The 27,186-nt window shown below is 54.7% G+C and overlaps 1 protein-coding gene across 15 annotated transcripts in view; it reads left to right on the plus strand.

Moving 5' to 3' along the window:
- The window catches only part of CAMK2B (calcium/calmodulin dependent protein kinase II beta), a 91,031-nt gene that overhangs the window by 18,891 nt on the left and 44,954 nt on the right, over positions 1–27,186 (plus strand). For all 15 annotated transcript variants that reach the window (XM_069586884.1, XM_069586895.1, XM_069586893.1 and 12 more), the window contains exon 2: positions 13,859–13,953. In XM_069586884.1, coding sequence (XP_069442985.1) covers positions 13,859–13,953 — 95 coding nt within the window. The remainder of the gene's footprint in view (positions 1–13,858; positions 13,954–27,186) is intronic.

Below are 27,186 nucleotides of genomic sequence, written 5' to 3' on the forward strand. Positions count from 1 at the left end.
CCCACCCCTTTCCCCACATTCCACACCATCCGCAGAGCGGGAGGGGAGTGTTGGCATTCCCTGTTATAGTCCCCTCTCTAGTGACACCTGGTCAGTGTTAACAGCTGGGCCGGGGGTATCCTGAGCCATGCTGCTTCCCCATTCTGGTGGTGTAAATACACCCAGGTCGAGCTTGACATCACCAGAACATTTGGTTTTGTGTAGCCAGTAAGAGCCGGCCTGTGAGCCAGACCCCTGGGTAGGGTTGAGGGAAGGGGGAGGGAAGCCCCTGAGCCTCGGCTCTGGCCACAAACTCCCAGCCCCTCCTCTCCCAGACGCAGCTTCTCCTGCTCCTTCTCTGCCCCTGATGGAATATTCCATCCATCCCCACCCAACCCCCTTTCTTTCTGAGCCAACAAAGGGCACCTGGTAGGTGAATGTGCAGGAAGGGTGGGCGGCGGTGCTGGCGATTTAGTCGCTCAGTCGTGTCCGACTCTTGCAACCCCATGGACTGTAGCCCGCCAGGCTCCTCTGTCCATAGGATTCTCCAGGCAAGAATACTGGAGTGGGTTGCCATTTCCTTCTCCGAGGGATCTTCCCGACCCAGGAATCGAACCCAGGTCTCCTGTCTTTCAGGCAGATTCTTTGCCAACTGAGCTATGAGGGAAAACCAAAGGGAGGTCTGCGTTTAGGTCCCACCTCTGCCACCCACAGTGCCACAGGCTCAGCAGGGCATTGGTGCCCCCACCCTTCCCATCTTCCACGGGGGCCCTGAGAGCCCAGGGGACGGACACTGTGGAAACTGTAGACGGCAGTCCTGGACGCTGTCAGGCTCACGCATCCATGCTCCCAGCACCCTTCTCACGTTGTGTGGGTCCTCGGTCACGCTGGAGTGTCACGGTTTCGATGTGACTGATAGACTGGTATTTTCCTTAGGCATTTCTACATGTGGTTAAAAAAATCCCCCAACCCCAATGTCAGTCTTAAAAATACTTCATTTTCCTCTTTATACTTCAAAAAAAAAAAGACTGAATGAACTCTTTTTTAGAGCAGTTTTATGTTTACAGAAATATTGTATGGAAAGTAGAGAGTTTCCATATTTACCTCACAGCCGGGCCCCAATTCCCTTTCCCATAACCATCTCCCTTCGGACGTGGTACACCTGTTACGGCTGGTGACGAGTATGGCTCAGGATGCTTTTTGTAAAGCATGCAGTTAATATTAACTGAAGTCCACAGTTGCCATAGGGTTCACAGCTCCGCAGGATTGACAAAGATACAGTGCCATGTGCCTGTCATTACAGTATTTCAGGTCCTCTGTGCTCTGTTCATTCCCACCCCCTGACCCTCCAGAGTCCCAGAAAACCACTTCTTACTGTCTCTATAATGTTGTTTTTTCCAGAATGTCATGTAGTTGGAATCATAACAGTATGTCGTCTTTTCAGACTGGCTTCTTTCACTTAGTAATATGCTTTTAAGATTCCGTCATGTCTTTTTCTGGCTTGATAGCTTGTTTCTTTTTAGAAATAAATAATACTTCATTGTTGGGACATCCCAACAATGTCCATTTACCCATTCATTCTACGAAGGACGTCTTGTTGTGTTTAAGTTTTGGCAGTTATAGCTCTATATCCATTTGTGTGCAAGGTTTTGTATGGACATAAGTTTTCAACTCCTTCGGACACATACCAAGGAGCATGATGGTTGGATCATATGGTAAGAGTAGGTTTAGTTTTTTGGAAACTGCCAGACTGTCTTCCAAAGTGGCTGCTCCACTTTGCATTCCCGTCAGCAGTTAATGAGAGCTCCTGTTGCTCTGCGTCCTCACCAGCATTTGGTTTTGGCAGTTTTTTGGATTCTGTACATTCTGATAGATGTGTGGTGGTATCTCATTATTGTTTTCATGTGCATTTGATGACGTACGATAAGGAGCATCTTGTCATATGATTTTTTGCCATCTGTATACCTTCTTTGGTGAGGAGTCTATTAAGGTCTTTGGACTATTTTTAATCAGGTTGTTTGTTTTATTATTATTGGATTTTAAGAGTTCTTGATATATTTTGTATACAAGTCTTTAATCAAATATGTGCTTTGCAAATTTACTTAGCTCATCTTTCAAAGAGCAGAAGTCTTTTACTCTAATGAAGCTTAGCATATTAATTCTTTCTATCATGGATCATGGTTTTGGTGTGGTATCTGAAAAAGTCATTGCCAAACCAAAGGTCACCTAAATTTTCTCCTATGAGATCTTCTATGACTTCTGTAGTTTTGCATTTTACATCTAGGTCTGTGATCCATTTTGAGTTACTTTTTGTGAAAGGTGTGAGGTCTGTGTCTAGATTAATTTTTTTGCATCTGGATGTTCACTAGCTCCAGGACTGTTTCAGATTGTTCAGGCTGCTATAGTCTGGTTATAGCATCCATAAACTGGGTGGCTTATAAACAACGCACATTCGTTTCTTACAGTTCTAGGAACTGGAAATCCAAGATCCCAGCTCTGGCAGATTCAGAGTCTGGTGAGAACTTGCTCCCTAGATGGTCATTTTTATCCTGTGTCAGAAGGGGTAGAAAGATTTATCTGGAGTCTTTTTTATAAAGCATTAGTCTTGTTAATGAGGGTTCTGCTGTCATGACCTAATCACCTCCCAGAGGCCTCATTTCCTAATACCATCCCACGGGGGTTAGGATTTCAACATATGAATTTGGTGGTGGGGGATGGGGAGGGGATGGACACAAACAAATATTCAGTCCGTAGCGAACTTCATTTTTTGAAAAGACAGTCTTTTCTTCTTTGAATTGTCTTTATTTCTTTGTCAAAAATTTGTTTACTGTGTTTGTGTGGGCCTACTTCTAGGCTGTCTATTCTGTTGCATTGATCTACTGTCTGTTCTGTTACCAAATCACACTGTCTTGATTCCCACAGCTTTATAGTCTTGAAGTCAGATGGTGTCAACTCTCTGCATTTGTTCTCTCATCATTATTATGTTGGCTATTCCGGGTCTTTTGCCTTTCTGTCCGCTACACTTGATCTGAACCAAAAGGTTGAGAAGTGCTTTTTGCCTCTCCATATAAACTTTAGAATTTGTTTGTCAGTAGCCATAAAATAACTTCCTGCAATTCTGGTTAGGATTACATTGAATCTATAGATCAGCTTGGAAAGAACAGACAGTCTGACATCAATCTTCCTTTTCATGAGCATGGGATATCTCTCCTTTCATTTACTTCTTTTATTTCATCAGTATAGTACATATTTTATAGAGTTATACCTAAGTATTTTATTTTTTTGATGCTAATGTGAATAGTATTGTATTTTTTATTTCAAATTCACCTACTTTCTCACCAAAACTATGATGTTATGTGAAGGTTTTTTGGGTAAATGCTTGTGGTAGACTGAACTGTGTGTCCCCCCAAATTCATAGGTTGAAGCCCTACCCTCTGTATGGCTGTATTTGGAGATAGGTTCTTTAGGAGGTAATTAAGCTTAAAAGAGGTCATAATGACGGGGCTCTAATCTGATAGGATTGGTGTATTATAATGAAACAGTCTCAGATATGCAGATGATACCACCCTGATAGTGGAAGGCAAAGAAGAACTAAAGAGCCTCCTGATGAGGGTGAAAGAAGAGAGTGAAAAATCTGGCTTAAAATTCAACATTCAAAAAACTATGATCATGGCATCCAATCCCATCACTTTATGGCAAATAGAAGGGGAAAAAGTAGAAGCAAGGACAGATTGTATTTTTTGGGGCTCCAAAATCACTGCGGGCAATGACTGCAGCCATAAAGATAAAAAACACTTGCTCCTTGGAAGAAAAGCTATGACAAACCTAGATAGCGTATTAAAAAGCAAAGATGTAACTTTGCTGACAAAGGTATGTATAGTCAAAGCTATAGTTTTTCTAGTAGTCATGTATAGATGTGAGAGTGGGACCATAAAGAAGGCTGAGCACCAAAGAATTGATGCTTTCAAACTGTGGTGCTGGAGAAGACTCTTGAGAGTCCCTTGGACTGCAAGGAGATCCAACCAGTCAATCCTAAAGGAAATTAACCGTGGATGTTTGTTGTAAGGACTGATGCTGAAACTCTAATACTTTGACCATCTGATGCAAAGACCCAATTCATTGGAAAAGACCCTGATGCTGGGAAGGATTGAAAGCAAAAGGAGAAGAAGGTGGCAGAGGATGGGATGGTTAGATAGCATTGCTGACTCAATGGACATGAATTTGAGCAAACTTCGGGAGAGAGTGAAGGACAGGGAAGTCTGGCATTCTGTAGTCCATGGGGTCACGAAGAGTCAGACACAACTTAGTGACTCAACAACAACAACAAATGTAGAGTTCAGTGGTACTGAGTCTTTTCACAGTGTTGTATAACCGTCACCAGTACCCATTTTAGAGCTTTTCATTACCCCAAACGATAACTGTGCAGCCATTCAGTAATCTCAGCGCTTCCCACTTCCTCCAGACCCTATCACGTTCCCTGGGCTGGTGCTCAGCCTCTTGTTTCCACTGGCTTTGCTGCCTTGAGTCCTCCTGGAAGCTTCCCAAGGATGTCTATACCTGGTGGAACGGGGCCCTGAGGACCCCGGCTACGGCAGGGGTGGTGGTGGGTGGGTCTGGCCAGTGTTGAGGCTGACAGTGTGAAGTGTGAGGCCCGAGGGTTTAAGAGGAACGCAGTGTCATGGACGCGTGTCGAAGTTGTTACACTCACGTGTGTGGGACTCATAAACTTGATGTGACTGTATAGCGTGACGATGATGACATTAATGCCTGAGAAACATGAAAGGGTTACCCTTCGTGGTCGTTTACGTCTAAACCTCCGTAGGCTGTAGGGTGCATCTTGTCATAAGCCTTATGTGGTCAGGACACAGCACCCTCTCTGCTCACGGAGTGTTCCATCTGCTCTCAGCATTGTCAGAAATGTGAAGAAAACGTCCTCTCTGAATTGACATTCCTGGCCTGTCCACCTGACACTCCACTCCCCAGGGCGTCCGGGAGGAGGGCCGTGGGGGGCCCTCGATGCCTGTGTGGTTGGGGAGGGGGCATCCGCTGGCAGGCGCGGCCGCTGTAGCCTGGGTGCTCTGTTCAGAGGGGCAGAGAGAAGAGGAGGCCCCGCTTGGGTTTTCTCCATCTGAGATGCGCCCACAGACTCCTGGGCAGCACCGCTGTTCTCGCATGTGGGTAGGCGTCCTCAGGTGGCATTTCTGTCCTACTCTCGCCATTTGTTTGCTGATGGATTCATTTGATGCTGAAGCTGCACACTAGAACACCTCCCTGCCCTACCTGCTCTTGGCCCTCTTGAGGTTTCTTTGGGTAAAGATTTCTCTGATCAAAGAAGCTGGAGAAAGGCTGCACTTCACACTCACTAGTGGGAAATTCACAGTGCAGATGACCGTGTGAAAGGCCCTGAGAAGTCCTGCAACAGAAAAGAAGGGGAGGAAGGGAGGGAGGGAGGGAGGAAGGCACTGTTTAGCTTAATGGTTTCTAAACTTATTTGCCCACAGAGTCCCCTTTGTACCTAACATCTGTTAGCATCCTGTGGAATTAATATTTGAAGATGGTAACTGGGGACATGTTTGCCTGGTACACACAGGGGCAGACTCTGACTCCCTAAGGCAGAATGGAGAGTCAGCATGTGCTGTGGGTTGAACTGTCTTCTTAAAATTCAGATGTGGTGTCCTAATCCCAGTACCTGAGAATACGACCGTATTTGGAAATAAGGCGGTTGTAGATGTAGTTAGTTATGGTGAAGTGGATGATGGGCCTTCATCCAGTACAACTGTGTCCTTATTTTTTATTTATTTATTTTGGCTGTGCTGGGGCTTCATTGCTTCATGGGCTGTTCTCTAGTTACGATGCACAGGCTTCTCATTGCTGTGGCTTGTCTTATGGAGCATGGGCTCTAGAGAGTGCAGGCTTCAACAATGACAGCATGTGGGCTCAGTAGTTGCGGTTCTCAGGTTCCAGAGCACAGGCTCAGTAGTTGTGATGCTCAGTTGCTCAGCTGAACTCAGTTGCTCCGCAGCATGTGGGATCTTCCTGGATCAGGAATCGAACCCGTGTCTCCTGCATTGGCAGGCAGATTCTTTACCACTAGGGAAGCCCCCCCACCTTTCCTGTGTTTCCTTATAAAAAGGGGAAATTTGGGCACAGGGAGACACACAGGGAGAATGCCATATGAACATGAAGGTGGAGATGATGCTTCTGCAAGCCCAGGATCCCCCGTGAAGCCCCAGAAGCTGTCGAGAGGCCTAGAGCAGGCTCCCACAGCCTCAGAAGGAACCGACCCTGCCAGCACCTTGGTCTTGGACTTCTGGTCTCCTAACTGTGAGACAATAATCTGGGGTTTCAGCTGCCCAGCCTGTGTACCATGTTGTGGGGACCCCTGTTTACAGGCACTGCATGGATGACTTATGACTTGAGTTTCTGGCCCAAGCTCAGAGGTCGGGACCGAGGAGCTGCTGGGATTCCAGAAAAGGACCTTGGAAAGGCCAGGGATGGACAGTGGGGCAGTGGCAAGAGCTGGCATTTTCATCGCTGGTGTGGTTGTAAATCACCCAGCGATTGTGCCTCTGGAAATCAACTCTACAGAAATAACCAAGATGTTTACGGCAGGCATTTACGAGAAGGGAAATTGGAAACATCCCAAATGCCTGCCAATCGAGGAAGTGCTCGGCTATCCGTGGAAGGAACGTTCTCTACTATGAAGATGACACGTCTATGATCTAGGTCAGGGAGTGGGAACTGTGTGTGAAGTGATGTTAAATATAAAAGGCCAAACACAAAGCCGGAACGCACCTGCTGATAAAAGGCACGCTGGGAGGCTGCAGAGACCACAGTGATTTGGGTGTTCACAAACAAAATTAAATGTTGTCTAGCATCGGTCTCTAGTTTGGCTACTTCAGGTCCTGTGACAGAAACCCAGGATGTTCTGGGTTCAGGGCAGGAGAGCGACATGGTTCCCTGAGCTCCATGGACTGTTGATGATGGACAGCCCTTATGGGCCTGCGGCCTGGACATTACTCCTGTGCTGGGCCCTCCTGCCCCTGCCCAGCATGGCACACATTTGCCCAAGTCCTATCAGAGCCAGCATGCTCTCCTCATCTGCCCAACCCCGAGGCCAGGGAGCCAGGGAGGGTCACATACCCTCCTGGTGCCCACCAGTAAAGCAGTATATAATGGCCAGGTGGTACTGTGGTAGAGTTGTTTGCAGGGTGGGAAAGTAGTAAGAGGAAGAAGCAGAATATAAACAGCAAGAGATTCCTGAGTGTTGGTGAGGAAAGCCTTCCTGTGGTGTAGACATCACCGAGACACATCAGAGCATCGTGGGACTCTAGCAATGGGTTCTGAAAGTGGAGGCGGCTTCAACTCGCTCTATTGAAACCACCTTGGTTACTCTGTTTTCTGCCTCGAGCGTGGATTCTGTTTTTAAAATTATTATTATAAGCAAGAAAAAGCCCCCACAGCAATTTCACGTACAAGTCCCTATTTTCTACTGAATCGCTTAGGTCCAGATTACAAATATAAACAGACCTCCCCTGTCATTTTAATCAAAGGTAGAAAAAACTTTTTCGCTACCACACAAATAAGCAGCAGCTTGATTTAGCTGAAATCCACAAATCCAGGCAAGCGGAGGGCCTGGTGTGGTGAGTGAGCATGTCTGCTGGGCTGTCCAGCCTCCCTGCCTGAGCCCCTGGCCCAGACCCTTCTGAGCTGAGCCCACTGGGGCGGCCCAGGCTGGGTGCTCAGGCTGCTTTAAAAGAACACCCGCTTGTTAATGTACATGGGAAATAAAACTGTTGGACCAGCCGAGTGCATCTGCCACCTGCTTAGCCCATTCCAGAAAGATCTTTTGTGGATCTGCCTGGGAAGTTGGGGGCCCAGGATGGCGGTTTTCACTGAGAGGACATCCCAGGGTCTCACTTGTGTGGAAGCCTTTACAACACAGATCAACAAGGGTCTGGTTCTTTTACTCAGCACTTCTGGCTGTTTTTGGCCCTACAATTTAAGAAACCCATGGACTGGTCCACATGTGATGTGGGCCCTTGGCTCTGGCTGGTTGTCAAGCATTCCTGCTCCCGAGCATCCAGGTTAGCAGAGTGCAGATGGGGATTTCCCAGGTTGTTCAGCCACCAGGTATGTCTTCAACAGGGCCGTGCCAGCCCTGTTGGCAGCCAGGCTAGTACCTGCGAGGCCAGGACAGGGCAGAGAGCCGGAGTCAGGTGCACGGGCCCCGTCCTCCAGTGGACCACAGGGATGGGGGTGGTGGAGAGAGGAGATGCTGCACCCCTGGAATGTACACCAGGAAGGAGGCAGTGGAAGTGCCGAGTGGTTGTGGAGGAGCAGAAGCAGGGGGTCCCCAGTTACAGGAGTCTGATGCCTGCTCTGCGCCAGGGCCTCCACACACCCTGCATGAGGAAGCCCCAGGCCCAGGATGCAGGGTCCCAAAGTGATATCCGTTGTCAGCGCTCCCCTGTTCTGCAGCCCCCACTGTGGGGACAAGGCAAGACCAGACCCTCCTGCCCATCAGCCTCTCCCACCAACACCAGCTCAGCTCAGTGGGCAGAAGGTAGGCTGGGCCCCTGGGCTTGGCCAGCAGAGGAGGGAGGAGGCAGGTCCCCAAAGCAAGTGCCATGGGGGCTGCAGGAAATCCATGTCAAGGGCAAGTTCCAGGTGGCAGCAGGTGGTCAGGCATGGGGACAGCTAAGAGCCCTGCAGGTGGAAACCCAGGCCAGACCCTGCCCCCAAGGGCCAGTGGGCTCTCTGTGTCCAGGTGAGAGGTAGGGTCAGGGCATACCCTCAGGTTGGATAGGGAGGAATGAGAGAGTAAATGGGGCTGGGAGCCACTTGCTGGCTTGATGCTTCTGCCCAGTGTGGCAAGAGAGTGACCCTCGAGTGTCACTATGGGCTGGCATGGCTGTAGCAGTGCTGGGCACCCGCGTGCAGCTGACCAGACCCCAGGCAGCTCCAGGGTTCACTCCCCCATCCCACCCCCATGTCCCCTGGCCAGCCTCTCTGCTCTTGCGGTTCCTCAGTAGACTTTCTATAAATGGCTTTATGAAAAAGTGTTTTCTTTGTTTTATTAGCTTTACTTGATTCTTAAGAGTCCCCACTTGGTGCCCAGGAGGCTCCTGATCTGATCACATTCTTCAAATAACTTTAAACCTGAGTGCAGCAGCAGGTGCTCCACCAGGCATCGCATGGTGACCTCGAGGTTCAGGGGAGCCCCCACCACGCCTTCTCCCTGAACTTCACCCCCACCCGGACCCCCACCTTTCTGACTTCTCCCCCACAAGCTATGCCCCAAGTGGCGTTTCCAACCCTGCAGCTGGCCGCCACCTGCCGTGCCATTCGTGGACGACTAGAGCATCAGGCAGCCTATCCAGATGCAGTCCAGGGACCTGTTGCCTCACCACCTGCCTGGTCTGTGCCCTGCATCTGCACCCCGGAGCCCCTGTGGGCAGGGTGGGGGTCTGCCAGGCTCCTGGTACATCAGTGGCCCTCTGTTTTGATCAGGGGCCCCATGGCCTCAGCCCCGCAGGAGACATTCTCCACCTACAGGCACTCTCCACCCTCCCACAGACGCTAGTTCAACCCACCAGATGCCCCTTCCCCATCCAGGGAGGGCTTGGGCGCTCACCCTCCCCTGCTGGCCTGCTCCCCAGAGTCTGACCCCTCCCAGTCTCTCCCTGTCTTCCCAGAAGGCTGCCCTTTCTTGTCCTGCGGGCCTGAGGTATGCTGAAGCCCAGCACTTCCACTCACTTCCACTCATGGTGCTTGGAGGTCAGCCCTTACTCTCTTATCATAGTCTGGACCCTCTGCCTGTCCCCAGCATCTTGATTGTCTATGGAGAGCCACAGTGGAGGGCCAGAAACAGATAAATTATTATAATAGAGTGGGCAAAGTGAGCCAAGACATGTAGAGTATAGTGTCTGGTGGAGACCGAGCTGACTTCCTGTGGCAACTGGGGAGGATTTCCAAGAGGAGGTATTGAATTGGGTCTTGAAGGATGCATAGAAGTTTGCTTGATGGCAGCGGGGTTGGCTTTAGGATACAGACCTAGGTTCTTGTCCCTGTCATTCTCTCAGTAATTGTAAGTTTCAGGTGGGTAGATGCTGCAGATTTCGAAGGAGAATGGCGCTGGTGCTCACCTGACTGTTGTCTGTGATGTTCGAGATGTTGGGGGCCTGGCCCATGGTCCTTACTGCACATGCTTCTTAGCATCGGGTCTTCTGGGGAGCCTGCTTGTGATCCACATCAAGCAACTGGCAGAGCCACTGGAAAGGGGGTGGATGCCTGGGGAGGGGGCAGAAGGAGATTGGGAATGGTGGTGACTGAGAAGCTGGCTTCAAGGATGGGAGAGGGGAGCTGGGGGAGACTGGCCTAAGGAGTGGTGGTCATCGGGGGCCAAACTGCTTCCCTGTGCTCTCACTCCAGGTAGTGAAGCCATGGAGCGTCCTCTAGCTTGTGAGCTTTGTCAGGCACCTGACCAAGCTTTCAGGGAAACTTCCATGGGTCTTGAGCTGGAAGACTGAGCTCCGAGGGCTCCCTAGTGTCCCGGCTGCTTCTCCCTGCTCCAGGCACAGCCTCGGCTGGCCCAGGTCCTCCCTGAGAGTTAATGGGCACTGGGGTGCAGGTTTGGTGACCAGGAAGACCAGGGTGGGGTGACCAGACTTGGGGGAGGGTAGGGCATCTCTTTCTAGAAATTTTTTTCAAGCTGGGACACAGGAGCAGGAGAAACCCTACCCCATAGGGGCTTCCAGAGGTGCCCCCATCCTCAGCAGGCAGGACTCTGGGAGAGAAAGACCTGCGTCCAAGAGCAGTCTGTTCTCCAGCCTGTGTGCCACCTGTAAGGTCCGTTATTGAACGCTTGCTGGATGCCGGGAGCTTACCTGCCATGTTCCAGGTTGCCTCCAGAGACTGGCTTTTGCCTGCCTGGCTCTGCCGTCATCTCAGACCCTTGCCATCACTCACCCAGAGCCCCCTGCAGAAGAGACAGCGGAGTTCGACCCGGAAGGACATGGGGCAGCATGGCAGCTTGTCTGGGATGGTCCATCTGGCTGTTCCTCTTGTTCACTTTAGGCACACCCTGCCGTGTACCCGGGAGGATTCCCGGCTCACTGTCCCTTGGTCCTGTACTTACCCTGGCTGGACAGCAGCAGGTGGACAGGCCCTGTAGGCCCCTCCCCACTCCAGGGATGAGCTCACCTTTGGGCCCCATGGTGCCTCACCCGGCGCCCACCAGGCTTGTGAGCAGCCCTCTGGCTATTTGGAACTTCCAGCATCAGTGGGGATTGGATTCTGGCACTGGAAGCCCTGACTATTCCATGGAGGCCTGTGAGCCGGTGCTTGGGTGTCCGTGCCCTTTGGAGGCCCGAGCATGAAGGTGGCAGCTCAGCCCTATATACCTGATACCCTCCGCTCTCCTGGGCAGGAAGTGGATGGGAGGACCAGGGATAGGCTGGGCTGGTGAGGTGGAGGCCAAAGCAGCCTCGGGCAGACAGCCACCTGGGGCCTGGCTCAGCCTTTTGAGGCCTGGCTCAGCCTTTGCAGTGGCCCCGTGAGCATTTGCTGCTCCTGGGGTGGGTGGGGAAACAGGCGCAGAGGGTGCAGCCAGGAAGAGACAGAGCAGGGTTCAAACCCAGACCTGATTGAAGCCTCAACACACTCTCTCCCAAGCTAGTGTCACTGATCAAAAAAAAAAAAAAAAAAAAATCATCCTTTCTTTTTTTTTTTTTTTCTTAAAATAGAAGAAAATTTTGAGACTGCAACTCATAGACAGTGAGAAAATCACACAGGACAGAGGATGTGGAGTGACTAGTGTGCCAGACCCCAGCTCCCTGCCCCCGCAGAGGCAGCCACTGCCCGGTTCTGACTTTGAAGAAGCAAAAATATAGCTCTAAGCACACCTATTGATCATAAAGACCTGGGATGTTAAGAAAATGTTCAAGTAGATCTAGTGTAATATTTACTTTTTCCCAAGGAAGTGAATAGTCCATTTTAATGAAGTTTTTTAAAAAATTGTATTATTCTTATTGCTATTTTGTAAAGGCAAGTTAGACTTGTAAAAAATTTCGTGTATTTGTTTTTGACTGTGCCGAGTGTTCGTGGTGGTGCGCGGGCTTCTCACGCGGTGCCTCTCCTGCGGCAGAGCATGGGCTCTGGGGCGTGAGGGCCCAGTAGCTGTGGCTCCTGGGCTCTAGAGCGCAGGCTGCATAGCTGTGGCCTGCAGGCTTAGTTTCTCTATGGCACGTGGGAGCTTCCCAGACCAGAGACTGAACCTGCACCCCCTGCGCTGGAAGGGCAGCGTCCTAACCACTGGACCACCAGCGAAGGCCCCAAAGTCTTATCCCAAAAAGGATTATAGCAGAAATGTGTTCTCTGTTTAAGACGTTGCTTTCCCGTCACCTGGAGCCTGGGCTCAAGCAGCTGGTGGGCCTCTCAGGCTCTGTGGGCAGCAGGGGCGGCGCGGGGGGTGGGGTGGTGCTGGGTTCCGATGGGGGCTGTGCCTGCAGGGCCTCTGGGGAGGGAAGACAGAGGAGGGGCCTGTGGTCAGGGGTGTCCCCCGCCCCACCGGTCCATGTGCTCAGCCTTTGTGCCCACCTCCTGTGGCAGCCTCCAGTCTGGACCCTTCCCCAGACATTTCCTGTTCTGGCTTTGTCTCATACATGCTGGGTCTAATGTTCTTCGAAAATGATCTCAAATCAAATTAAACCAACGGTGGTGACAAGTCGAATACCGTGGAGGATCTTCTGATGGACCCCAGGCTCCCTCTGGCCTGTGCTCCCCGCCGGCCCCGGGACCCTCACGGGCCTGCTCTCGGGGCTCTGGCTTGCTCTGCCACCTCCTGCACACCGTCCTCCTCTCAAGGGTCAGTGTTTGGGGAGTCACATGCAGAACCTCTCAGTGACCTCGGCAGCGGTCACTCCGCCTTTCAGGTTTCCTTCTCCCAGCCCTCCAGGCTGGTCCTTGCTCCTCTCAGAAGCGCTGATGCTGTGGGTAGGTAAATGTCTCCTCCACTGTGGGACTGGCCGCCTCTGCTGTATAGTGGCGGTGGAGGATCTGGGGGAGGGGCCTTCGCCTCCAGCTTTGCAGCGTAATTATGTGATGCTTCTTCTTCCCTCCAGAACCTTCAGTGAGTCCCCGCAGGCTGCGCCTCCCTATTCCACCGTCTGTAGCCGGGCCAGCGTTCATTGCTCTAGGAGGACCCTGGGTCTCGAGGACTTGTCACAGAGTGAAGGAGGGTGCTTGCTGAAAGGCCCCCAGACAGGCCCTCAGTCCTGCTGGTCTGTGAGGATTCCGAGGCTGGGGGTCTCTCAGGAGCTGAGTGTGCCAGTCAGCTGGGATCTGCCAGCTGCTGGGAAAGAGGACCCTGTGGGGCTGGCACGAAGGGTGGGGGGTGTGGAAGTCTTTTGGGGAGGGGTGCCCCTTCCTCCGGGCTTCCCAGGTGGCTCAGATGGTAAAGAATCTGCCTGCAATGCAGGAGACCCAGGTTTGATCCCTGGGTCAGGAAGATCCCCTGGAAAAGGGAATGGCTACCCACTCCAGTATTCTTGGGGCTTCCCTGGTGGCTCAGATGGTAAAGAATCTGCCTGCAGTGTGGGAGACCTGGGTTTGATCCCTGTGTTGGAAAGGTCCCCTGGAGAAAGAGAATGACTTGCCACTCCAGTATTCTTGCCTAGAGAATTTCACAGATTGAGAAGCCTGGCGGGCTATAGCCCATGGGGTCACAAAGAGTCAGACATGACTGAGCAACTAACATTAACACCAACTAACACATCCCTTCCTCACACAGATCTCTGCCCGAGGCCGGGCATCATGACTGAATGCTAGGTTTTCACTGGGGGGATTAATTGCCTCTGTTTCCTTGTTTCTCCCCCAGGGGGGCTTTTTCTGTGGTCCGACGCTGTGTCAAGCTCTGCACCGGCCATGAGTATGCGGCCAAGATCATCAACACCAAGAAGCTGTCAGCCAGAGGTAGGGAGGGAATGGCTGTGTTGGCCGGTGGGAGCCGGGGGCAGGGGGAGCCTGTGCTGGGGTTGGGGTGTGGCCTGTGGCTCCCTGGCGACACAGTCGGAGCGGGATTCGTGGCTGCAGTGTGGTGTGAACGGGGTTCATGGCTGCGCAGGGCTGGGAGCAAGAGGCACCCACACACCCTCACACCTGGAATTGCACTCTTGCTCTCGTTTAGGGGCTCCCCAGGGCTGGAGGGGAGAGGCATGCAGCCAGGTGGCTGACATGGTCAGATAGTGTCATCTGCCCAAGAATGTGGGCCAGAGGAGGATGTAGGGACCTGAAGACTTTGGATGCTTGAGGGGCCACCTGAATGGCATGTTTCCTGACTCGGACCCTGCCAGTCTTCTGGACCCAGGGATGCACGTGGGGACTCATCTGACTGTGCTGGGAGGGCTGGTAGGGGGGTGCCTGCAGGGGTGGATGTGATGCTGGCCATGAGCTGGCCTTGGGCATGTGGCCTCACCCCATCCGGCACTTCCCAGGCCCTTGCTGGGGGACAGCCTGTTCTGGGCAGACAGACAGACCCCTGATCCAGTGGTTGTTCCATGTGGTGGGGGTGGGGCAAGATGTAGGGGGAGGGGATGACGTGCGGTGAGTGAGTGTGACAAGGCCATGGTGGAGGTGCCGCCCTGAGCAGGTGAATTCAGAGCACAGAGGTGAGGGGACAAGGGCGGGGAACCAGGGAAGGAGTCTGGCGGGACCTGCCACCCCCCAGTGCTGTGGGGATCCCATGGATCTCCAACCCAGGATTAGACAGGAAGGGGCGGATGAGCCCTGAGCAGACAGTGCTGAGTTAAGCCCTCTCTCACCTCCTCCCATGCACACCCACGACCCTGGTTTGCATCGAGACACAAATCTAATTGAGAGGCTCCTTCTCCTCCAAGAGGCCCTGACTGTCTGCAGTCCTGGACCACATCCCACCCCACGGTTGGTGCAGAGAACGCCTCTGTCTGTGGGGTCTGCAGCTTCTAGCCCAGCAGCCTGCGGGGGCGAGCAGCTGAACCTGCTGTGTGGTTCGCTGAGCCGTGTGTGGGTGTTTGGGTGCCTGCTGTGTACCAGGCCTTCGGGGCTGAGTGTTTCCAGGGGCAGGCGCTCCGGTCCCAGCCCATGTTGAGAGGCTGGTTGTGCACCAGTGGGGTCAGTCCTGCGTCCTCATTTTTGCTGCGGATGTTAGGAGGGGACAGGGGTGACACAGGGCACTGTGGAGACAGGAGGTCTTGGAGCCAGTGCAGCCCTGGGGCATGTGTGGTAGGAAGGCTCAGATCCTGCAGCTAGACTGATAACAGCAATGACACGAAGGCTAATATTTACCAAGCGTTTGCTGTGTGCACTGTACTGCCAGATGCAGGGCTGCTTCTGTGTCCCCTGACACTGGGTGGGCGGCACTGGTCGGATACCGTTGTCACAGGTGTTTGGGAGCTGTGTCTGCATATGTTGCGTTTCTAAAGCAGGAGGAGCACTCTGCTTCATTCCCCAGGCTTGTGCCAGGCCACAGGAGGCGAGAGAGCCCACCTTCAGGTGCCCCCTGGACTGTTGAGGGAGACCTTCACTCATTCGCCAGCTTTACCCAGCGCCTCCCACGTGCCAAGCACTGAGGACGGGGTGATGAGCAAACACATCCAAACAAACCACTCCAGCCCCATCTTCGGGGTGGGAGCCCAGGGGAGAGCACAGGAGATTGGATGGGTCTTGAAGGATGAATAGGAGTTTGTGAGACTCAAGCAGAAAACCACCTGAGTATGAGTAGGTTTCCGTGGAATCCGGCAGCTCCTTTCAAGTATATTCACACTCTACTGTTTATACCCTTAAAGTGAAAGTGTTAGTCGCTGAGTCATGTCCGACTCTTTGCGACCCCATGGACTGTAGCCTGCCAGGCTACATGGATTTTCTAGGCAGGAACACTGGAGTGGGTTGCCATTTCCTACTCCAAGGGATCTTCCCAACCCAGGGATTGAACCTGGATCTCCTGCATTGCAAGCAGATTCTTTACTGAGGATCAGGAGCAGTGGAAGTCCGAAATTCCCCCGTGTTCCACAATTACTACCTGCTCTTTCTTCTGCCCCCGCAGCAGCAGGCCTGCTGCCCGCTTCCTGACAGCCAGCCTGCTCTCTGCCCTTGAGTCCCAGAGGCTGGGCCAAAGAGATCCTGGCTCACGGCGCCATTGTGGGGCTGTGCAGACCTGGGGCTCCGTCAGCCCTGCTTCCGGCCTCAGTGTCCCAGCTGGATGTAGCCCGGGCTGGGCGGTGGGAGACAGGGCAGCTAGCCAGGGCTGGTCTGGAATTGGAGCAGCCAGCTCTCGCCTGCTGTCACCTCCCCTCAGGAGCACTTCCCCTGTGAAGACACTCCCTGCTTTGCCTCTGCACTTGGGCCCTTGCATTGCTCAGGTCTGTGAAGGTCTTGGGCATTCCCCCCAGCCTGTTAAACTCATTATCATGGAAAATTTCAACCACCCCCAAATATAGATAAAATGATAGAATGAGCCCCCAGCTTCAACACAACAGTTTTCAATACTCGGGCAATTTTGTGTCATCGGTAACCCTCCCCATGCTCCACCCCCACTCACATATCTTGCGGCAGATCCCAGACTACCTGTCATTTCACCACAGTGATCAGCGTGTTTCTTTAGTGGAAAAGGATTCTAAAACCAACCAGCCACCTCCCTGTATAGGGACCCAAGGGTCTTCTGGCCCTCCCCAGCCCCTTTTCAAGCTGAATGGGCAGCTGGAGGGGTAAGAGGAGAGGGTCTCGGACCCCCGACCCTCATCTTCGTGCTGAGTGTGGTCCAGCAATGGGGTTTGGCTCATGGGTTTGGTTTGGTTGCTATGTGGCCTTGGCCACATGGTCCTGACTGCCTCAGTGTGTGACCTTGGCCGTGTTACTTAGCCACCCTGTACCTCAGTTTTCTCAGTTGTAAAATAGGGATAAATCTACTTGCTACCCAGAGGGGCATTGTGAGGGAAAGAGGAGTGAGGTGCTTTGGAGTCAGCCTAGCACAGTGCTGCCCAAATACCTTTTGCTTTCTTTTGCGTTTCTTGCCAGACTATCTTGCCCAGCCTGCAGGCGCTAGGACTCCTACTCCAGGAAGCCTCCCTGGGTCCTCCCAACCAGCTTAGAAACCGGGAAGCCCGAAAGCAGTCACTTTACAAATTTTTCCATTGATCATTTGCTCCTTGAGGGCAAATGCAGAAGTTCATCTCTGCACCTTCCCAGCTCCCAGCCCAGAGGCTGGGAAAACACATGTATGAACATCCCACCCTCTTCTGACTACCCTTTGAGGGCTGGCTACATAAAACCCAAAGTTCTCACCTGGCCTGAAACTCTGCCTTCGGCCCTGTCTCCTCTCTCCCTCCCAGCAGCTCTGGTCAGGCACTGGCTTCTTCTGGTTCTATATACCCCAGGGCCTTTGTGCATGCCTTCTCTGAGGCTCAGACTGTAAAGAATCTGCCTGCAGTGCAGGATACCTGAGTTTGATACTTGGGTCAGGAAGATCCCATAAAGAAGGGCATGGCAACAGACTCCATTATTCTTACCTGGGAAACTCCACTGACAGAGGAGCCTGGCAGGCTACAGTCCATGTGGTGGCAAAGACTTGGACATAACTGAATGACTAACACTTTCACTTTCCTTCTAGAAATGCTTTTCCTGAACTTTGTACCTGCTTAACTCCTGTTGATGACACTTCCTCAAAGGGATCTCCCTTGAGCCTCCAGTAGGAATCTGGGACCCAAGCACCCTGTTTTTATTTGATGGCTGTCTCACCCACTGCACTGCCAGGCCTTGTGGGCAGGGCTTCATCTGTTTCATTCACCATTGTATCTCCTACCCTCCACCCAGGCCCTGAGAGGTGGGGAGCTCTCCATAAATCTTTTGGAATGAATGAATGCTTTGAGCGAGTGGATTTTGAAGGAGCAGACAGGCAGCCTGTGCTGGAGTCAGGTTAGTCTCCCAGGTGTGAAGCTGGGACAGGGATTGGGTGGGGCAGCGTCTAGAAGAAGGTGTGCCGCAGGGTTGGGTTTGCAAGGGAGATCCCTGGCCACCACACGCCCGAGCATCTGGGAAGTCCAAGTCCAGGAGAAGTTCTGTGGTGAAGCCAGAGAGTGGTCAGGAAGCAAGGAGGGGAGGCCCGGAGCCCGCTGCTCCTCCCTGAGTCCTGGCGTTCACCTCGCAGCCTGCACCTGCGGCGTCCTGCAGGGTCAGCCTTGATCCATACAGAGAGTCCTGACTCCAGACAGCGCTCCCTCCTGAGAGAGGCCATTCAGAAATGCTTGCCCCAGCTGTTGTCCTGGAAGGTGGGGGCAGGGGATCCATGGGTGGGGAGTCTGCTAGGCAAGTGGGAGAGTGGGGAAGTGGAGACTGGACTCAGAGGTTGGAGGGGAAGCCCCTCTTCTGCCCGCTTCATTTTCAGTGCAATGTGGAGGGGCCTCACCCAGCCCTGCAGTGAGGGGGGTCCACTCCTGATCCGAGGAGACTGGCTTAGCCTTTCAAGGCTTCCAGTGATAAAGAAAGCGGCAGGAGGATGCTGGCGCTGGACACAGAAAAACTGTCCCATCTGGTAACTGACAGTTCTTGGAGCCACGAGGACACTGCAGATTACATCCAGCGTGTGCCAAAGGCAGTAAGAGTTAGATTTTTTAAATTTAATACTTAATTAAATAGAGGATTGTGAGACATTCAGAGTCTGTGAATGTACTGAATACTAAGAGATTATTAAACTACCATTAACAAAAGCAGTTAGAGGAAAATTAATTGACAGGGGTGGTAGGGGTAAGCCGCTCATCATCAGGCACTTCTTGTTGCTCCCGCCTCCCTCTCCCCTCCCCTTGCTCCTTGTCGGCACCAAGTGGCTGCTCTTTAGGGCTCGTTTGGTGGCCATTTGGAGGACACCCTGTGGACCGAGCTCTGTTAGTACTCACGGGCCCCGAGCAGGTGTCCCAGAAATGACCCCAGTCAGCAGCTGACCTAGAGGAAGGAAGGAGGGACACGGCTGCACCCGAGCAGGGGCTCAGGCCCCTGGGTATTGTGCCCTGACCCTCAGCAGCATTTTCGCGAGGTCAGTGGTGGGAGGCCTGTGCCATGGACGAGGAAACAGAACCCCACAGAAGCAGAGTGGCCCAGGAACCCATGGTTGTGATGAGCAGAGCCTGGGACGCTGGCAGCTCCAGTTTTCACCCAGCTGCCGAGGGTCGAGGGTCGAGGGTCACAGGGGGATCAGGTGGGAGGGCTGACCTCCCAGGTGGGAGGCTGACCTCATAGTGAGTGCTCGCAGCACACCTGGGAGACACCCTACCCTTGAGGAGGCTGAGGCCACCGATGAGATCCGGGCTCACCTCTGACCCTCCTCCTGACCCCAGGCTGATGCTCGGTTTACCTCCAGCTACCTTCACGGTAGGGTCACGCCCTTGGCAGGGTCCAGATGGTCCCTTCTGCCTTGGGGGGCGCCCCTGTCGGCGGTGTAACGGGGAGGAGTTATCTGGTCTATAGGGGCTCTGGGGCTGAGCCTGCACCCCTGGCCAAACCTGCCCGGGCCCCTGCTTTCCTGCTGCAACCCGTGCTGCCGGTTTCCTGTCGGCCCCCACGACCCACAAGCGGGAAGACATCCCGAGACAGAGGATAATGGGCGCCGGGAATTCGCCGAACTGGGTTACTGGAGGACGCGCCGCCGGCGCCGCATTGCAGGGGCGGCGGAGCATGCGCAGCGGGCGCTGGGGCGCCCTCCCTCCTTTCCTTCCCTCCTCTCCCCTCCGCTCCCCACCCGTCCCTTCCCCTTCTCCCCCTTCCCTTCCCCTTCGCTCCCTTCCCCTTCACTCCTTTCCCCTCCCCCCTCTCCCTCTCTCGAGCGCCCCTCCCTCACCTGAGCACCCTTACGGGGCACATTCCGCAGCCACGCCCCCTCCCTTGCAGCTCCCAGGGCCCCAGGGCCCCAGCCAGGGCCTCACTGTATAATGTCCTAATTTCAAGTAAAAAATGATTTTTTAGAATAAGTATGTCCTAGGCTCCCAGCCAGCCTTTGGTGCACCTTGCTCGGGAGTAGAGGCTCCAGGGGACCATGGGCAATGGGAGGGGTTTTCCCTAGGGACCCAGAGGGTGCAAAGGAGTGGGGGTCCCTCCCTTTGCCCCAGGGTCAATCTTTAACTGGACAGACCCATTTATCCCAGATTCTGTTGTCAGGGCGTGGGTTTGTGTGGAGTTGCAGGTGTCCTGGTGCAGGTGGGGAGGGAGTAAGAGGGAAAGTTGGGGGCTCTTGTGGGAGGTGACCCCCCCATTCCCATCCCACTGGGAGGATGGAGGAGCAATGAGGGAACCAGACTGGGGTGGCCAGATTTTGCAGTTAAATTTGAATTTCAGATAGGCAATAAAAAATATTTGAAGACAAATATGTCCCAAACTGCATGGGACATGCTTCTATTCGAAAACTGTTTACCTGCGCTTGGGACATATTTATATTAAAAACATACTTGTTGCTTATCTGAAATTCAGATTTAACTGGTCTTTTATTTGAGCACACCATGCAGCATGTGGGATCTTAGTTTCCCAACTAGGGATCAAACCTGTGGCGCCCTGCAACATGGAGTCTTAACCACTGAACCATTAGGGAAGTTCCAAACGGGCCATTTTGTGTTTTATCAGGCAGTGCTAAACAGAACTGTTGAGAGAACACGTCTTTGTCATTCATTTGTTAACCAAACAGGCTAAGTCAAAACTACTCCAAACTGGGCAAAGGCAGAGGAGGAGAAGAAAAGGAGAAGAAAAGGGCCAGGCTCTGTGGGCAGGAGTCCTCGGGGACACCCCCTCCGTGTTGTTGGTGGCCTCGCCTGTGAGGAGGCGAGAGTGGCAGCTCTGGGGCCCTGCTGATGCTTCTGGGGTGTGTCTGGTTCTGGGCCATGGCTGTCCCTGTGAACCCCGGGTCCCGTGGGCTCTGGGGCCTGGTGGCTTGGATGATACACATGCTCTGTGTAGTCAGGCCGCAGCAGTTCCCATTAGGCTGTAGAAGGTCAAAGGAGTGTGGGGAGGTGGCCCAGCCCCAAAAGGAGGGTTGGTCCAGGGTTATTGGGAAATGTTCCTGAGCTCCCGGGCTCTCTGGAGGTTGTTTCATCAGTTGTTCCTGTCATCCCCCCAATCTGAAGAGCTCCTTCCTACCACCCCTGCCCACCTCACATGCACCAAGAGCTCCCTCCAGGGGTTCAAGGGGCACCCGCAGGTTTGAGGACCCTATTTCTGTCCCACTTTACAGCTGACAAAACTGAGGATATGACAGGATAGTCATTTATGGCTGGATCACCGCTTTTTTTGCCTGTTAGTCCAGGTGGGAGCCCGCCATAGGATCGTGGGCATGACCAAACCCAGGACAGGGAGCCCAGAGAGCTGAGGTGGGCGGCAGGCTGCGCCACACAGGCTCAGGGCCCGGGAGGCCACTGCCCGTCACACAAGCCACGCAGGACAGAGTGAGCAGCCGACTCCGCGAGGCAGGCTTCATGGTGATGAGAGCGGGGTGCCACTCGTTCCCCCAGGGGGCCATGGTCGCTTGTTTGAATAATTCCTTGCCTGCAGGGGGCTGAGGCCACCAGTGGGGGACAGGTCAGGTCCGAGCCTGGGAGAAGCGCCACTTGGCTGGAGGAGCAGGGTGGGGTGCCTACAGCTAGGCCATTAGGGGCCCTCCTGGTTTCACCAGACTTCAGGGCAGTGCATCACACGGGCCTCAATCATGAGATGCCACGTCTTTCTGCAGTGGTAACATGCTGGGTAATGTCAGCTTTGAGCCTGAAGAGGGCGCCTCTGCTCCCTGGAGGAGCCGCTGAAAGGCCAGGCCAGAGGCACCGTGGAGTGAGGGCTCGGAGGTCTCAGTACAGTGGGGTGGGGAGCCGCAGGATGCCGGCCGAGCTCCCAGGCACCTGGCAGCTTGTTCCTGCCCCTTGACAGCCCTTTCTTTGTTGCAAAGAGACAGTGGCAGCTGCAGAACGCACACAGGTGCCCTTGCTGGGCCGTGTGGCTGCCAGGTGATGCTGGTGTGATAATTGCTGGTTGCCTTTTAGAAACAAAATCTGCTACAAGAAGCTACAGTGGCAGCCGTTCTTTTCATCCTCATGGCCCTGCCGGTGCCACCAGTGGCTGCAGCGAGACTGGACTTTCCTGGGGCCTCCAGTGCTGGATGCAGAGCAGGATGAGATGCCCCCAGGACCCTAGGCTCTCCCTGGGTGAGCAGGCTGGGCTCAAGCATGTCAGCCTGCTGAAGGCTTGAGAAGCCTGGTGGGAAGGCCTTGGGATGGCTGAGGCCTCTGGGCCAATCCCCCTGGGTAGTGGCCCAGCCCCATCCTCCCACCCTCCAGCCTTCCTGGGCCCTGTCGGAAAGTTGGGAGTGATATTAATAACAGCCGAGGGCCCTCGGCAGTTCTGCAGGCCTGTGAAGAGCCCAAGAGCTGGTCCATAAACAGCAAGCACTAGTTGCAGTGGTCCCGAGGCACTCCTGTGCCTGTAGTGGAGGAACCACCAGGGTCTCATACTGTGCTCACCTGCGAACTTCATCCTCCCCCTGAACCAGCTTGTACCCAGTGACAGTGACCGGATGGTTAGGCCCTGCTGCAGGACACTGCGCTTCCCCTGGAGTCTGGCTGGTTTGTCCCATACGTCCCAGGCCTGGGAGCCCTGTCAGGAGGCAACAGCCGCCGAGGCCCTGGCCTGGTGATGTCCTTCCTGAAAGACCTGTCGTCCTCTGCAGCCTTCCATCCTGTGCCTAGAAAGGGGATGAAGCCAAGGTCAGAGCCTCCAGCATTACTGTTGCTGGTCCGAGTAGTTGTGACCAAACGCCAGGGGTGCTGCACCAGCCAGAGAAAGAGCCACCCCTCTGCTGGGTGGGGGGAGGGCAGATGCCGACGCTGTCTATCTCGGGAGGTTTGAGGAGAGCTCTAGCCTTCGGGGGGAGGCGGAAGCTTCCATGTCCTGCTCTGTGTCCAGTTGTTGGCTTTGCAGGGTAGGCGCGGCCCAGGCTCCCTTTCCTTCCAGGCTAAACCAGCAGTGGGCTCAAACCGGCAGATGCTGGTGCTTACACTTGAACTGGCCTATGACTGCCCTGGTGCACCCACCCCCAGGCCTGCCCACCCCCTTCCTGGGACCCTGAGGATCCTGTAGGTGGTGGCACAAAGTGCCCAGGCTGAGGGCACCGTGGAGGGTGCCAGAGTTTCTGCTGTGGACTCCACTGGCTGCTCCGAACGTCCAGGGTATTCTGTCAGATTCCGACCCAGCAGCTCGAAACCATAAGAGCTGCCTGCCTGTGTTCCCGTGCTGTGTCCCGCTGGACCCTCACAACTTTGGGACACATGAGTTAAGGACTTGATACTGGGTAGTCATTAACATGAGCCTAAATGAAATGGGATGTGGATGTCCATGAGCCTCCAAAGACTCTAGAAAGCTCTCTGTGCCATCCGATGGTGTAGGCGCTAGAGACAGGTGGGAAGGAGAGGAGGGAACCCTGAATGAGGAATCCCAGGGCCCAGTGGGGCGGGTCACCTGGGGGATAATGGGTCCTTGTTGTCATGTGCAGCCATGGACTCCCACCTCCCTTTTGGAAGAATAGAAGCGCCTGGAGAGGAGAGGGGAGACAACTTCTGGGGTCCTGAGTGTTGCCTTGGAAAGAGGCTGGAGGAGGGAGGCAGGAAAGGCAGGGAGGATGACAGGCCAGGTGCCCAGCTCTGCAGGGCGGGCTGTGGGGAGGGGCTAGCTTCTGGGGCAGGGGCCAGCAGTGGGGGTTTCCTCTCTTCCGTGGCCTCTCTCTGGACACACTCCCTAACCCTTTTCACACGTGGGAAACAGACTCGGAGCGCAAAGCTTGGCCCTGTTTAGGGCCCTGTGCCCAGTATCCTCATGGTCACTTGAGTCTGGCCCATAAGTGAGCCTCCCATGCCCCGGCTTGATGGTGTTGGTGTGAGCCCACCAGCCTGGAGGAAATGGAGCCTGGGCAGCACCCACCCTGTGGAGCCAACAGCTGGACACAGGACAGGATGTGGGAGCTACCCGCCACCCCCTGACGGCTATGGCTCTCCTTAAATCTCCGGAGATGGGCAGCATCAGCGTCTGGCATCCCCCCATCTGGGGGAGGGTTGGCTCTGTCTCTGGCTGGTGCAGGACACCTGGCATTCGGTCACAGCCGCTCAGGTGAGGACAGGAAGGCAGCCGAGGGCAGGCGCTCCTGCTTGGGCACCCCGCAGCTGCGTCTTCCTGCTCCGCCCGCACCGCATGTTCAGGCGGGTGATTCTATAGACAAGTCGGTGCCTGGGGCCTGGCCACACATACACTCCCACACCTCATAGCCTGAGAGCTGGCCCTGTCCACCCTTTCCCTGTGGGCACCCTTCTCCCCTGAGACCTCAGCCACAAGGGGCGGGTGTTCCACACTTCATGCAGGAGTGAACCCAGGTTGGGGCTTGACCCTGATATGATGCTTGGACTCCCACTGGCTCAGTGTCCAGTAGCTGCCAGGTTTGGTGAGGTGTCCTAGGCAGCAGCCACAGTGGCCCGTGACCTCTAGCCGGTGCCCTGACATGTTCCAGCCTCCTTGTCCCCGGCCAGGGGTCCAGTAGCCACCCAGAAGGAGAGAGCAACCCAGAGCCCCCTCCATGAGCTGGGCAGTGTGGACCTTCCATGCAGGATTTCATGTTCGGTCCAGCATGACAACATCCTCACTTCTGACTTCCTCACTTGTCCCAGGCTGAGCTGGGGGAAGCGGGTGGCATCCCCTCCCGGTGGCTGGGCCTCCTGTCCTTCCTCCGCTCCTGCCCGGCACCTCGCGGGTGTCCTTCTGCCGGTCACAGCACTGCTGCTGCTCCTGGCAGCTGGCGAGGGGCCAGCCACCCACCCACGTCCCTCCTGTCGCCCTTCTCCTGGCTCCTTTCACCCCCACCCCACTCTGCTGTGAGTCACCCACAGCCAGAGAGCAGGTGGAGGCTGGGGGGTTGGGATGGCAGCTGTCACCAGGCCTTGGGTCCAGTCCTGATCTTGGGGACACAGCTCTCTGGGTGCCTGTTTCCTCTGCCGTGACTGTGCCCCACCCTGCAGGGCGCAGGCATCCTCTCCCACCTCCAAGGGCTGCATCTCCCCTCCCGCCCTCAGCAGCCTCCTCTTCGTTTTTGACTCAGCTCTGGGTTCTCCCATCTGGGGGTCTGTGGCTGGGGGCGCCCGCCTCGCTGATGAGTTTAGGATAGTACAGAGCTGTTTTGAGTCTCCCGCTGCCGTTCTTCAGGGCATCAGAGTGAAACAGCTAACGCTGAGACCACCAGGTGGCGCCCGCGGCCCGATGGCTGTGTGTGGCTGCGCCAGCCCCTTCCTGCTCCTTGGGGGCCCCCTGCCCGTCTCCTTCATGGTGGGCGGTGGGTGCCAGCTACAGCGCAGCCCCAGTTGGACCTCTCCCCGCCTCCTGGGGCCTCCTGGGGCCTCCTGGGGTCTGGGAACTGCACTGTGCCACCTCCCTTCCCGGGTCCCCTGGCCACCCACCTTGGGGACCTCCAGGATGCGGAGTGCGCCTGGCACTAAGGTCAAGGTAGAATCACTCAGAAGCTTCTAGGCCCCTCATTGCTAGGGACACAGGCTGCGGAGCTGTGGGGTGAAGCCTCCTGGGCTGTGGCAGGAGCTTAGGGTGCAGGAGCCGCTGATCACAGGTCCCATGTAGCTGGTGTCTTTGACTAAAGTTCTTTTTGTTTTGTTGGATAAGCACTTTCTTGGGGTATAAATGAATGCTGTGTTTTATCAGTGGAGTGTTTCTCGGCAGGAGAAATAAATAGCTTGTTTCTGCCTCTGCTGACTTTGGGGAGCAGGTGTAAATGTCATGTGTGTGTGTCAGGTTGCCCCAGACGCACCACACCAGTCATCTTTGGCTGCCGGCCCACAGGTACTTAGGTGGGTTTCCATGGGTGCGGATGCATAAGGTGCCTGAGCTTTTACAAGATGGCTGAACTCAGGAGTTCCCCTTTAGAGCATCACATCAGAGGGGCTGTGAGAACTGAAGCTGTACCCCCAGGAATGGCAGACTCCTCCAAAACCCCCCTCTGGCATGCCCCGTGAGTCCTCTCACCCCCTACTTGCTGTCCTTGGGGCTCATGGTATTGCTGCTCTACTCCTTGGGACCTAGGATGGGTGTCCCCGGGCTTCCTGGGACATGCTCAGTCTGTGGGTGGGAGGAGGGCAGAGAGGCCTCCTTTCAACAGGGTGGGCTTCTGGAGGCTGGAGGGAGCTTGGCTTGTGCCCTCACTCCCTGGCCCCTCATTCTTCCACACCCTGTTTTGGAGGTGTGCGTGAGGGGAGACGAAGGGATCAATGCAGGGGAGGGGGCCCCACACTGTCTGGGGGCAGGATGTGTAGGGGTGTCAGTGGGGTGGATTCTCAAGGCTCGCTCGTCCTTGGATGCAAAGCTGCACAGGTGTGGGACACGTGTCGAGCCACACACCAATGTTAGGAACTAAACACTAGCTGACATGGCAGTGAGTCCCAAGCAGCAGGTGCCTGGGTCTCAGGGCAACTCTGGACACCCAGACCCTCAGGGGCACCAGGCCGCAGCTCTGGGAGGGCCCTTTTGAGTCTCTCGGCTGGGCTCAATGCTCCCATGACCTCTAGAGCCCTGGAAGTCGCTGGTTGGCCCCTTTTGGGGTCACTCACTGCCCGCCCAGCCAGGACATCACTGCAGTGGGCATGGCAGGGCCTGGCTGCTCAAGAGGACTCTTGGACTTCCCTCAGGAGGGAGCACCAGGCTGGGGTGCCTGGCATGCTGAGGGGTCCTGTTTGGGGTGGGCAGCCTTCTGACCGTGTTCTCTCCATGGGTCTGCTTGGTGGTCACTGCTGTGGTCTTCTGAGTCCAGACAGGTCTCTGGGGCCAGAGTTCTGGGAGGAAGGCAGGTAGCAGGCTGAGCAGGTGCGGCAGCCCCGAGAAGCCACAGAGCTTGCTCAGGGTCTCTGGCCCATCAGATGTCCTGTCCACCAGGGGACGGGTTAGGTGGGGTGTCCTCCCAGGTTCTCACTGACAGTGGGAGGCACTTCTTGTGCAAAGCAGACTGGGTTAAATTTGACTCCCCCAACCATGTCTATGGTTGTCTATTATTATGTTAATTTTGAAATTCAGAGACTTTGTAGAGGGGCATCCCTGGTAGCTCAGCTGGTAAAGCAATGCAGGAGACCCCAGTTCAATTCCTGGGTCAGGAAGATCTGAGAGCAAATC

This window comes from Ovis canadensis, chromosome 4, assembly GCF_042477335.2.
Source record: "Ovis canadensis isolate MfBH-ARS-UI-01 breed Bighorn chromosome 4, ARS-UI_OviCan_v2, whole genome shotgun sequence".
Classification (NCBI taxonomy): domain Eukaryota; kingdom Metazoa; phylum Chordata; class Mammalia; order Artiodactyla; family Bovidae; genus Ovis; species Ovis canadensis.